The 13,819-nt window shown below is 38.9% G+C and overlaps 1 protein-coding gene across 1 annotated transcript in view; it reads left to right on the top strand.

The window, feature by feature from the left end:
• Gpc5 (glypican 5) overlaps positions 1-13,819 on the top strand; it is an 863,449-nt gene that overhangs the window by 823,420 nt on the left and 26,210 nt on the right. The window contains exon 8 of the mRNA XM_004626298.2: positions 11,743-11,981. Coding sequence (XP_004626355.1) covers positions 11,743-11,981 — 239 coding nt within the window. The remainder of the gene's footprint in view (positions 1-11,742; positions 11,982-13,819) is intronic.

Genomic DNA, 13,819 nt, shown 5'->3' with positions numbered 1-13,819 from the left:
TTAATGCATAAACTCACATATTCACATTTTCTATGAAAAACAATTGTCTCCAAAATCAGAGTTAGTATTGTTTGTTAACTGATTGCTTTTCTGTCTTCTTTGGAAATAGAGTAAGAATAATTGGTATACTCATGCAGATAGAAAAGCATAAAACTTTCAACTTATTAAACTTTTGAAATTTTTTTTAGTTATTTTTATTGAGAAAGAAATAGCAATGAGACAGTTTCAAAACAGGCTAGTAGGCCAGTTACAATAATTAATACATTTGTTGTCTTCAGAGTAGTTATTCATAATATAAGATGCAGACATGATATCTTGTCCAAACACTATTAGTGCAAATTTTTCTTCTCATTGATCCAAGAGAAAGTAGCTGTATTTCTCTGCTAACTATTTTGTATATACAGATATATATTTTTTTACTACAAAATGGTCCTTCATTTATAACCCCTTTTTTAATTTATTTTTGTCAGAGATGGGTATTCCGTTGCCATTCATATATAGTAGGTGCATGAATTCAGCAAAATAATCCAATACGGTCCAGTATTCCTCAATAGCAGTGGGTTATCCACAGAATTGGCAAGGTCAGAAATTGTTGACTTGAGCCTTTTACAGCTCAGCATATTAATATGGCTTTACTTTTTATACCTTGTGTTTGTACTTTTCTGCTGGATGGTTAAACCCAAGATAAAGCAAGACCTATATAACAAAAAATGTAACTCTTGTATCTGACAAGGTCAGTCAAATCCCTTCAGAATTTACCTTGAAAGCCTGTTCATCAGTTTGTAGAACTTTTGTCAGGGTTGTTAAGCTCAACTGCCTTTGTCATAGGGTAATAATATCATTAAGCTTCTCTTCTGGTGGGTTAACAACTTAAGTTTTCAAACCAAAAAATTAGAGAAAAAGAAGGGCTACAAGGACAGCGAACATTTTGGCCCTAGCCCTTCAAGATCAGTGAGGACTCAGGATACAACAGCACCTGTACTGTAACATCCTGTTACTCAGTGGTGTCCCAAATTTCCTGATCAAGGAGCTTATGGAGCCACAGAGGAAAGTGATTGATGATGTAGTGTGCCTACGGAAAGCCACCTAGAGAGAAAACATTCTCTCAGGCTTTCACAGAGAGCAAATTGGTCAAGCAATGGCCATAACTCATCTAGATGGCTGACACTGACAGAAGATCTATAAACTTTTGAAATATTTGAAAGTTACATAATCTTAAATTTTGGGACCACAATATGACACATTTATTTTCTGCCTCTTCTTCCTCAGGCAATTGCCTTCTGCATACAGTACCATGTGCAAAACCTAGTACACAAACATTCTCTTGTGTTTTCATGGAAACTTTTACAAAGACATTAATTCTCTAACTTCCTCATCAAGTGAGAATTTTCTCAACTCTTCTATGTGATATACATGTGCATCTTTATCTCTGCTCTAACTAGGACCATCAACAATTACAACCTTACAGACATTGCTTTATAAATTATATCCATTTTTTTTCTGTATCTTCAAACTCACCCTCAAATTTCATACTTTAAGAAAAAAACACGTTAATTATTTTAATCTTCTTCTTAGAAAAATCTGTAAATGTTCACAAACCCATGTTCTGGCCTTCTGCCCTTACTGCTCTATCTTGAAACACAGTAGTTGGCTACCTTCTAGGATTACTGTTTTGACATTTTTGTTCATTGATATATTTTATGTTTTTTTTAGTTGGTCCATGGATGCAATACATAATGACTACATTCAATGCATGGAGTTGATTCCTATACATATGACATTTCCATCCCTTTCTTCTTCCTTTTTCTATTCCCTCTCTTCTCCCTGGCTCAATCTCTTGATTTCCCTTCCCATTTGAGACTGAGCTATCTCCCTGCCTTTTATTACCTTTTATTTTGGTCTGTATAATTTGGATTTCTCATATAAGGGAAACCATATGGTATTTAAAGTTGAGTACCTGATTCATTTCACTTCACATTGTGACACTGAGGTTGTATCCATTTTCCCACCAAGTACTCAGTATATCTTTTTCACAGTAGTACTTCAGTTTTTGTAATGCCATATTTTCCTTATCTACTCTTCCCCTTCTTTCCTTCCTTCTCCCTCCATTTGTTCATATGTGTTACTAGTTCATTTAGCTTTAGATCATATTGCCTTGCATTTGGGCCTAGTACTGCATGAAAATAACATGGATTTTTTCCCTGACAGTATCGCTCTTGCCTTCCTAGACTTGTCCATCTATCTACTTTCCTGTGAATTGTGTCTATATAAGCTTCAGTATCGAGTATCTTTATAGTATGCGGACGTTCATTATTTTGAGGACTATCTAGAGGATTGGTATAGCTGGGGCAAATAGTAGCTCTATTTAAGTGTGTGGGTTTTTTTTTAATTTAAATTTTAATTTATTTGGTACAGGGTCTCACTATGCATCTCACACTCGTAGGGATCCTCCTGTTTTCAGCCTTCCTACCACTGGGATTACAGGCATGTGCCACCACACCCAGAATAGATGGACAGCTCAGTGCGCTAGGGGGCGGGAGGGGGGGAGTGTGGCATGTGGTGCCTGGATCAAATCCTGGCCTCTGAGCTTGCCTAAGGAGGGGCGTCTGCTGAGCTATCTGGCCAGCCCTCTATTTAAGATTTTCAGAAACCCTCATAATGATTTCCAAAGTGGTAATAAGCAGCTCTGGCAAGTCACAGCCTGTATTCACTCCTCTGTTTTGCATCACTTGTTCATTTCATGCCTGACCATGCTGATCTCCAATTCCTTTCCTTATTCATTTGTTCATTAACGTAAATGCGCGACGCATGGTGAATGCACTCATCATGGACATTAGCACCTGTGCACACCTCAGGTGGTGCCTTTTGCTTCCCCTTCCCTTCCTTCTTCCTTGCAATGTATTCCCCTCTGGGTCATCCCTTTAACTTACTTAACATTAGGGTTTCTATTAAGTCCTCTCATTTTCTGCCACTATATTTTCCTGAGTGATATAATGTTCTTTAATAGATGAATAATTGATACCTATGTCTCCAACCCAAATGTTTCCACTGAAGTGCAAATAAATTATTTCCATTCATGGCATCACTGACAGTTCTTCACTCCTTCTACTCCTTTGTAAATTGTGCTGCTTTTATGGCAATTGCTGTTGTCCAGCCAATTTCCCAATAGCTTCCTTGTGCTACCTTTTCGGGGTTTTCCCTCTCAAACTTACTCTGTTCTCCAAGCTTCTCATACCATGGTGTGGGGTCACCAGATTTTATTTATTTATTTATTTATTTATTTGCAGAACTGGGGACTGAACACAGGCCCTTTTGCTTGCCAGGGAAGCGCTTATTCCACTGAGCCATCTCCCCGGCTCCTTGTCACCAGGTTTTAAATGCCACTTCTCTTGTTTTTATCACAAAAGATTGATAATTCTGCATATTTCCAGCTGGAACATGGTATTGCCATCTCTAAGACACATGCAAATGCTCCAAGATTTCTTGAGTGAGTAGAGGAATGTGGGGTGATTAAATGGATGGATGAGAAGAAGGATTGTGCTTGTGCATTTGTGACCTTAGAGGTGGATTCAAGAGAATAGAATTTCCATTTCAAAACTAGGTTTTGAAATTACACCAAGATACCTGAGAAAGATGATCATTAAGCAGGTAATAAAACTCACAGTCCTGTATGAATCACTAGGGTAAGATCTCCAAAATGCAGAACTCAAGATTTGTAAAACCATGTGATGGTTCACAGTATGTAAAACAGCAAACAAAATGTCACCTTTTAATTTTACTCTTAGATGAAATTTTAAATTCAGTTTGAGAGACCTGAGAAGTAGAACCAATTTTAAAACAGTTTTAGAGGATAAAATAAAGTAGTAAAAAAAGGGAGGATATCTCAGCATATGTGAAATTTTTCATATGCTTTATAGTCATAATAAATTTTATGTCTCTCTTGGTCATCTAATGCTTCTGTCGTTTAACAGACTTGTCACCTTGAAAATATTTTTGAGAAAAGACACTTTTATAGAAAGACAGCTCTTATTATGTACTAAGAGATGCTCCTCTACATCTTGTTTTATTTACACTGGAACCCTAAATAGGCAATATGAGATCTGAGACTATTTTTCCAATTTTAGCAGTTACTAAAAAATCCCAAAACAATTAAAACTCATCTTTGCCCTTTTTCTCAATAACAACAAAAACAGCAGCAACAGCAAACCTCTAGTAGATCTATGATTGTAGGGGTAATGTTAGGAAATTATTTAGAGTACCCTTGCTAACAATACCAGAAACATGATTGTAATCAAAGCATCAATATTTGATGCCAATTATGTGTGATCTATGTCATCACTAAGACTTATGTGATCACAATTAGTTCTCGGTACAGATGGCGTTGGTCTGTGAACTGGTGCAAAGGGGATATTTCTGTCATCTCGGACTGTGAGAGTGTAGTGAGACTCCCATTCAAATAAATAATTAGTGAATTTTGTAGGATGAAGTATACTAGAGCTAAAGCCCTGTCTTTGTTTGCAGGGTCCTTTGGTGGTGGTTGTTTCAGTTTTTCCTGGTTTTGGCTACCATTAATAGTGCTCAACCCCACTTTGCTCAGCTGTGCTTAACCTAGGGGCTTGGGTGTGTAGCAGCCGTGCCACTGTGACCCACTGCACTCCAGGCTGGGTCCGTTGCTTTTGCTGCTCTGCTATGGGCCCTGAGGACACGTGGGCTGGTGGACAGGCCTGAAGCCTGAACGAGTCTTTCCTTGATTTCTTCCTCTTCCTCTTCCTTCTATCCTAGTTTCTTATTTAAATTTTACTGACTTTTTTTTTTTCTGGAGTCATTTTATTATTTATTTATTTTTGGTGGAACTGGGGATTGAACTCAGGCCCTTGCGCTTGCCAGGCAAGCGCTTATTCTACTGAGCCATCTCTCTGGCCCCTCTGGAGTCATTTTAATGGAATCTTTCTTACTGCTTCCAACAAAATGTCATTCCTTCTATTAAACTGCTAAGAGCAAAGAGTCACTGTTGTTCACAGACTATTTTTCACCATCTATAGTGTATTGTAATTATATATATGCATATTCATCTCCTCTTACTCAGGCCCTTGATGTAATCAATATTTACTTTATAAAATATAGGATCTGTGTTTATTTTTGTTTGTTTGTTTGTTTGTTCTGAAAAAGGGTCTCACTGCATGGTTCAGACTCATAGTGATCCTCTTGTTTAAGCTCTGCCATTCTGGAATTACAGGCATGTGCCACCATGTCCCAGTTTCCAGGACTGTTATAACATGCAGTAAGGGGAATCAAATTGAGGTCCTTGTGCTTGCCAGGCAGATGCTTAGACCACTAAGTTATCTCCCTAGTCAATAGTTAACTTTCTTATGAGTAAAGAAATATTTGTAGAATGTACAAGACAAAGATAAGACATATTTGCATAATCCCATTGTTGGTGGTAAGATTCTTTTTCATTTTTTTGTCATAGAAACATGGCAGGACAAATTGTAACAGAGGAGATGAGAGCAGCATCTGATCTCTAGTAGCATTTGGAAGATTGTTTTGTCTTGTCTTGCATTTTTGGTACCTGGGTTAGAACTCAAGACTTTGTGCTTGCCAGGCAGGCACATAAGCCACTAAGCTATCTCCCGGGCCCTCTTTTCTTTTTTATGAATGCAATGTTTTTGTATGTACGTATGTATGTATGTATGTATGTGTTTGCAGAAAAAAAACATATAGAGAGAGATGAAACACAAAAGCATGCATTTATGAAATAAATCATCTGTTTAAATAACTCATGGCTGCTCAACCCTGGAGCTTGCAGTCACTGCCTGTCCTGCTTGGATTCCTGGAGCTCTTTCCCTGTCACCTGAGTCTGCACATGGCCTGATATGTGAGTGAGACCACCCAGAGCCTGCCAGATCCTAAATAGACCCAGAGCACAGGCCCGACATGTGAGTGAGAGGACCTGGGCTGCCGGATCCTGAACTGACCAAGAGCACAGGCCCAGTATGTGAATGAGACCGCCTGGGGCCCACTGGATCATCATTTGACCCAGAGTGCAAGCCCAGCACAGAAACCTTCATCAGAACTCCCTGCAAAGAGGCTAGAGGTAAGACCCACCCGGCTGATTCAGGAGCAGAACATCTTGCCAGAGTGACAGAAAGGGCTCAACTCTAACGGCTGCAGGAGAAAGAAGAGGAACACAGCAGCCAGATCCAAGCAACACCCACCTGGAGGAATCTGACCTGGTGCTAAGGTAATAACTCTAAGCTCTACACCAAAAGTCAGAAAAGAGTGGTATACAAAATAACAAAGAGGAGGAACAAAATGCAGTCTCAGGCCCTGAGTCTACCTAGTACAAATGCAGAAGACACTAGCATTGAGGAAACTGGAAATCACACATCAGATATCTCTGAAATAATAGTGTTGACAGTAAAGAAACAACTGCAGAAAGGTATAGAAGAAATCAGATCAGAAATAATTTGTGAATTAAAAAATGTAGTGATAACTATAATCAAAGAAGTACTAAGTGCTTCTAAAGAATACACTGATAAAAAATAGAGCAGAATATGAAAATTATGGAACCCTTGAATAAGCAATTTAGGAGAGAAACAGAATGTGTGAAACAGGTTCAAAATGATGTACAGGAAATTAAAACCTCAATCACAAGCTGGCAAACCATTTGAGTGAAAGTGAAAATAGACTTTCTGACCTTAAAGACACCATTGCAGCTAGTGAAAAAGTAAGAAAAGATCTCTTAAAAACAACTAGGATGCAGGAAAAAATAATTCAATACCTGCAAGACGATACAAAGATGAACAATGTAAGACTAATAGGCATCAATGAGAAGGAAGGAGTCAATACAAATGATATAAAAAGAATATGGGCAGAAATAATAGCAGAAAACTTCCCAAATATGGGGCAAGAATTTGACATTCAGGTAACCAAAGCATATAGAACTCCAAATAACATTAACCCAATGAAAACCACACCCAGACATATAATAATCAAGATCCCAGAAATTCAGCAGAGGAACAGTATACTAAAAGCCACTAAAGAAAAGAAACAGATCACATTTAAAGGCAACCCCATCAGAATAACAGCAGATTTCTCTTCACAAACCATCAAGTCAAGAAGAGCATGGAGCAAAGTACTTCAAGTCTTGCAAGAAAACAAATTCCAACCAAGATTGATATACCCTGAAAAACTCTCTTTCAAGTATAATGGAGAAGTAAAATACTTCCATGACAAAGAACAACTAAAGAATTTCATGATGACAAAGCCAAGCCTATGCAGACTAGTAAAAGATGTTCTAGAGGGGGAGCAAATTGATTACAGCCCCATGAATGAGAATGGAAAGAACACACCAAATAGGGCAAACAATTAGACACAGGAGAATAAGAGATATACAATAGTAGTCTTTCAGTTATTCTTTTGTGGTCAGCAGCAAAATATTTCCATCAGCAAATTCTACAAATGGTTTTCTCTTCCATCCTATGGGTCATAATTCCACCTGAGTCTACATGGTGGATTTCAAAGAAATAGCTGTAGCTCAGTCCCACAAGTGATGCCTAGCCACCAGTAACTGTCATGGTCATTATGCATGTCCACAACACACTAGAACTTTGTGTGATATCCCATCCTCAAACTGGTAGAAGTGCTGGTCATTTATTTGCCATTCCAGTATTTATCTTATGTTTTGTTCTTAGTACTTCTTTGCTATCATGAAAATTTTTTCTTAGTTCAATTGTTTTGAAACATTTAATTTTTAATTAATTAGTATTTAATTTTCTGAATATTGCTTAATCTTAATTTTTGTTCTAAGATTTATACTATCTCTTTGACTTACAATTTATTTAGAAGTCATCATATGATATCTTCTCCTAGTATTAGAAACTTTAAAAAGTATATTTTGATTTTCTGTTGACTTTATATTACTTCTTCCCTGTCTTTTATACACACATACACACACACACACACACACACACACACACACACACATATATATAATGTATAACCCATCATAAGATTGGTGCTGTTTCATAGAAATCTTCAATGACCTTTCAATAAGGGTTCATCTACTATATTTTTATATAGTCCTGAATAACTATCATTGAGAGCTCTTTATTGTTCATCCAAGACGATACTGCAACTTCTCTTGCCTTTTGAATTATACTCTTTGTTATTTCCTATATGCTACTTCTGGAGGTATTGAAGTATTTCAAGTTTGTAGAACTAGAAAATCTTACTTTTAGTTTTCAAAGGTATGTTTGCTAAGTATAAAATTCAAAGAGGACAGATCTTTTCTTTCAGTCCTTTAATTAGTCTAGTTTCTTACACACATGGTCCTTTTTTTCTTTCTAATGTGGAATAAGGTGCTATTTAATTTTCTTCTTCCATAGCTAATATTTTTTATGCATATGCTTTAATGATATTTTCTTTACAATAAATTTTGAACAATTTCATTTTTGTGTATCTTGGTATGATTTTATTGAAATTTCTTGTGCTAAAGGTTCATTTTTCTTGGAAATATGATATTATAAATTGTAATAAATTAAAAAATAAATAACTCATATATTCAGTCATACATTTATATACATGTATTTATTGAAGAATTAATAATCACTTATTAAGCATCATGTTGGGGAACAAGAATTTTAAAAACATATTAGTGTAAAAAGTGATTATATCCTGTAAGGACCTAAAGAAGTATGTGAAAGACAGAATATAGCAGTAATGTAGCAAGTAAAAATGAAATAAAAGAATTCAGCACAGAAATAATCTACTGGGTGCCCTTGAAAGAAGTCCACTCTGAACATTCTTTTTTAACTGGAGTATTCTGGATACAAGGAAGATAGTGTTTTATCACATAGTGAACTATTTGTTCACCCATTTCCAGATTTAATGGCAATGATGTACAGAGGCAGAGATATGCCTCTGCTTGCATATCTCTCCATATCTGTGTCTGTAAGCATGTCTTTCTGTATTTACATCACATGCTATATACCTACAAATGTATAAAAGCATCTAGCATAGGATTTGACACACCTTATAGATGCTTCCTCCTTTGCTGGCTCAGTAGTGTCAAAAGTTGGCAGGAGACTCTAATGAAGTTGAGGAACATTTGTGTAAAAGGTATGCCACAGTCACAGGATGCTGTGTGCTGTGTGCTCTTTGTCTGTGGCCGAAATACTCTTGTTTGTCTACGATTTTGTAGGTGACTTGGACCCCTTGGGAAACCGCACTGAACTCTTGGTACAAGGGCCACTAGATGGGGCTTGTGTACTTAGTACTTTATGGCTTAGCAAACCACTTCCCTTCAGTTTTTAAACTCAGAAATATTCCTGTTTAACCTATGCTGTTCTTTATTAACTGTAATACTCTAAACAATGCTCATTAGAAACCTTTTTATATTAGCAAATGAACAACATAACCATTGTACTTGTAAAGTGATATTCCTCAAAGCAGGAAAGCAAATCTTTTTGCAGCTTGGCATGTTTGTCTTTTTAGAGGTTAAATGTATGATCCCATTGCCAATGTAATAGTTGTTTTCAGAATTGTCTCATCATAGACTCTTAGATACAGAACATTGGATGATTTAGTTCCTCCTTTCTAGGGCCAGAAGTATGCTTTAATTTACTTTTCATCATGAAGTCTGTATCCTATCTTTTGTTTGTTTGTTTTCTTTTGCCTCCTCAATCCATCCTGAAGGTGGGCCTGGTGCAGCATGTGGTGCAGGGATTGAACCCCGGTTCCCTGAGGTTGCCTAGGCTTGCCTGAGCAGGTGCTTTAGACCGCTGAACTATCTTTCTGGGCCCTGCTACATATCTATTCTAATGAATATTTCCCAGTAACAAGCATCAGCATGATCAGCATCCTACTGGAGAGCTTTATAGAACTCAGATTGCTGGCTACAGAGCCAGGATTTCTCACTGGGTGAACCTGGGATGGGACTAGTGACTCGGCATTATCCGGTCTCCAAAGGCTACTAATGCTGTCCTGGGCACCACACTGTGAGAGTTCCTGCCACACACCAAGGCTCTCTGTGGATGGAGCACAGGGCTCAAGACACTTCCTGTCACCCTGCAACAGTCACCACTTCAGGCAAGCTGGGGAAAAGGGCCAGCAGTAAGGGAGGATTTGTACTTTGATTATGTATATCCTCCTGACTGCTCTACCTCTAGCCCTCTGGGATAGTCTTCAACTTCAAAAGGCAAGGGAGTACTACCCTTTACTTTGTAGTAATAAACAGTTATGTTCACCTGGGAAAAACAATGAATTTTGAATAAGACATCCAAGCTATGGATTCTGACTGTTTTTTGAATCCTGATTTTTCTTTCTCTTACTGACTTGTGTTTCCAAGATTTCCTTTCCATCATTCTCATCCTGTACTCCCTACTCCTCAGAGCCATACCTCTACTCCTATTTTTTGAGTTTCCCTCCCAAATGCTTGGTCTCAAGACCCACGCCACTCTTTCCAACTTGCAGATCTTGGCCCATCATCAGATATGGTTTCCTTTCTGCCATCCCTCTCCTGGGGTCCTAGGCATGTACACTTCCTTTACACACTGTGTTGACATCTGGGTAACTCAGTTCCTCACTACTTTCTCTCTTCATCAGTCTCTAACTTCCAATGGTATGACAGACACTGCCTTCACTAGACCCACAGCTATAGTTGTACTTCCATCTTTTGAGATCTCCATCGTGTTCTGGATTAATCTCCATCATTGTTTAGATTGATCTGTCCTTGTGGACCGTGGATGTCACTTCTTGCCACCAGCTTATTTTCCATCTTAGTTAACCCCAGCTTGCGAATCCCTGGCTTGTGAAATCTACAAAACTCCTGCCTTTTTCATGGCTCTTAGCTTCAATCAGAACTTGCTGGTTTTTAGATCTTTAAGCCAGCATGGTCTCTGGCAAGCACTGCAGTTTCTTCTTGACTGACTTCCATCATTCTTGCCGAGCCTCTACATCTTCATTAATGGAGACAGGAAGGATGCTTTGAAGTATGTAGTTTATATCTTCAGTGGTGTGTGGTGTGCTTCCATTCCCATGTCACTTGATTTGCATTTCAAAGGATTAACCAGTTTATACGGAAAAGCTGTATTTCTAATCATTCAAAATACTTTGTTTCCCTATTAATTTTGTAATTTTATAATTTTATAAATTGGTCAAATGTTAGCTTCAGTAGTCTCCTTTTGAGCCTATTTTATTTTCAGACATCCTATAAAATGGATAACTTGAGCCATAATTCATGTTCCTTGTGTTCTCCACAATTGTCTACTCGCATTAGCTTTGACATAGCTCAGACATGAATGACACGTGATCAATGCAGTCTTCTGAAGCTAAGACACTTCTGTTTTATTCCAGCAGAATGGTGCATACCTCATAGTCTCTGTCTGAGGTTCTTTTCCTGTCCTCCACATGGCAATTCTGAACTCAGCCTCTTACTTTTAACATGAAAAACTAGTAACAGGATAGTCTCACATGCCAGTCCAGGCCTAGGAAAAATTGAACTCAATATACAATAATTCTCCCTCATTGTTCTGTCAGTCTAAACATTGTATTTTATTAAAGGTATGCTAATAGTGTGTTACGAAAGATGTTTGTTAGAAAAGGAGGTGATTGCTGAGAGTAGCATACCTTCAAACCACCAGTAAATATTGTTGGAGGCTGGGGGATAAAAACGGTAAATTACCTTGGCACGTAGAAAGTTTGTTAAGCTCTTAACCTAATTATATTTGTGATACAAGTTAGACACCCTAGGGATGCTGCAGAGTGATGCTCACGATGGGCACAGAGAATGTCGAAGCGGGTGCTCAGTCAGGCTCAGCGCACCTCGGACCGGCATGGCCGCTGCTGCAGAGCAGATGGCTTTGCAGTTATTCCAGTCTAGGGATTCAAATTGGCAGAAGTCAAACAAAAATCCTGAAAAGCATGTCAGCACTTGTGGAAATGAGTCTTCTTTACTGGAAAGTCATTCATGGCGTTCCACAGTGAGCACATGCAAAACAGGAGGTCTTTGCCATGTTAGTTAATTTGCCTATTTATGTGTTCAATTTGTTTAAAATTAAATATATTACTAGTATATACAAATATACACCACTATAAATGTATCAACACACAGAGCTGGCCAAATAGCTCAGCGGATTAAAGTACCTGTAAGCAGGCGCAGGGGATAGGGGTTCAATCCTCGGGTCTGCTGTGCCGGCCCTGCCCCTGGGTCTTGCTGAAATAGCAGTTGAGACTGGGTGTGGTGGTACATGCCTGTAATCCCAGCTCTTGGGAGGCTGTAATTAGGAGAATCACTATGAGTCTGATCTAGTAGTGAGACCCTGAACACCCTGTAGACCCTTCCCTAAGGAAAAAAAAAAGTGTATCAACACACATGTGCTAACTGGGTACTCATTTTTAGTACATACTCCTAGTAATCTATAGGTAATATATACAAAATAGGTATGGTGGCACATGCCTGTAATCCCAGCTTCGAGGGGAGGCTGAGGTAGGAGGACCAAGAATTTAAGGCCAGCCTGAACAACACTGTGAGATCGTACCTCAAAGAAGTTAATATTTTTGTCACGCTTGCTAATTCCTTTCATTAATATATGTTATTTTGTGTTTTCTAAATCTACATTGGTACTAGCGTAGCAATTTTAAGACTTTTCCCTAGAAATATTCTAGTTATTTCAGTTTTTAAGAAACCATCCTATCTTGGCCTGTGGTCTCATAACTATACTTGTTTACTAGCCTATTGTTTCTCCTCACATGATGAATAATTAATATTTCTTTGGGAGTGAAGTGAAAATCAATTGGACATTTTGGGGCCAATAATCTTAAATTAGCTCTGAGGAAAAACACACACTTTTACACATTCTTCCAAATTCTCTTACTTAGAAGCAGCTAAGCTGTTGCCCTGGCCACAGGCAGTGTGCAGAACTGGCGCTGCTGCCCCCAAGCCTGGTTCTTCTCCGGCACAGATGGCAGATCAGAGAACAGATGCAACGGCAAAGAGCTCCCTGGTGTCTTTGCTTTTCCAGGGCTCACCTATGGCAAGTGTCTCTCTGCCCACAAGAGTTTGCCAGGGCTGAGGAGATAGCTCAGCAGCCCAAGTGCCTGCCTGGCAAGCACAAGGACTGAAGCTTCATCCCCAGTGCCACACACTGTGCTGGCCCTGGTACCCTGGGTGTACCAGGCTGGCCACTGAAACTGGACGTAGTGGCACATGACTGTAACTCCAGTGCTGGGAGGCTGAGGAAGGAGTCCAGCACTGCAGGTCTGAGAGGCAGAGCGAGACCCCCTACCAAATCGATACACACCCAAGAAAAAGAAAAGTGAAGGAAAGAGTTTGCCAGACTCCCACGCTTATTCCAGTTGCAGTAATAACCCCATCACAGCAGATTCTTGGCATCTATGGTTCTCCTCTACCCACAAATAAGCATGGTATTTGGTTTTAACTTTGACAGAATATTACAAGCTTAGTGCTGGGTTATTCACTCTATAATTGAGTGTCAAATCTAGTACACAAGAGAAAAATATTTAGGGCCTAGTGTGTTGTAGTGTTTTGTTTTATTTCGGATTTATTCCATGCTTAAAAAAAAATGCTGCTTAGGCAAGCGCAGGGACCGGTGTTTGATCCTTGTCACCACATGCCATGCCGGCCCTGCCCCAGATGCGCTGAACTGGCGACTGAGTCCAGGTGTGGTGGCACACATTTGTAATCCCAGTGCTGGGGAGGCTGAAAGCAGGAGGATCACTAGGAGCTTGAACTATGTCGTGAGACTCTGCGCGCTCACACAAAATGATTCTGCTGATTTATGCGATGGTAGTATTTGTT

Source organism: Octodon degus, unplaced genomic scaffold, assembly GCF_000260255.1.
Source record: "Octodon degus isolate 3935 unplaced genomic scaffold, OctDeg1.0 scaffold00013, whole genome shotgun sequence".
NCBI classification, from domain to species: domain Eukaryota; kingdom Metazoa; phylum Chordata; class Mammalia; order Rodentia; family Octodontidae; genus Octodon; species Octodon degus.
Note: the sequence above shows the minus strand (reverse complement) of the source record. Positions and strands in the feature narration are given on the sequence as shown.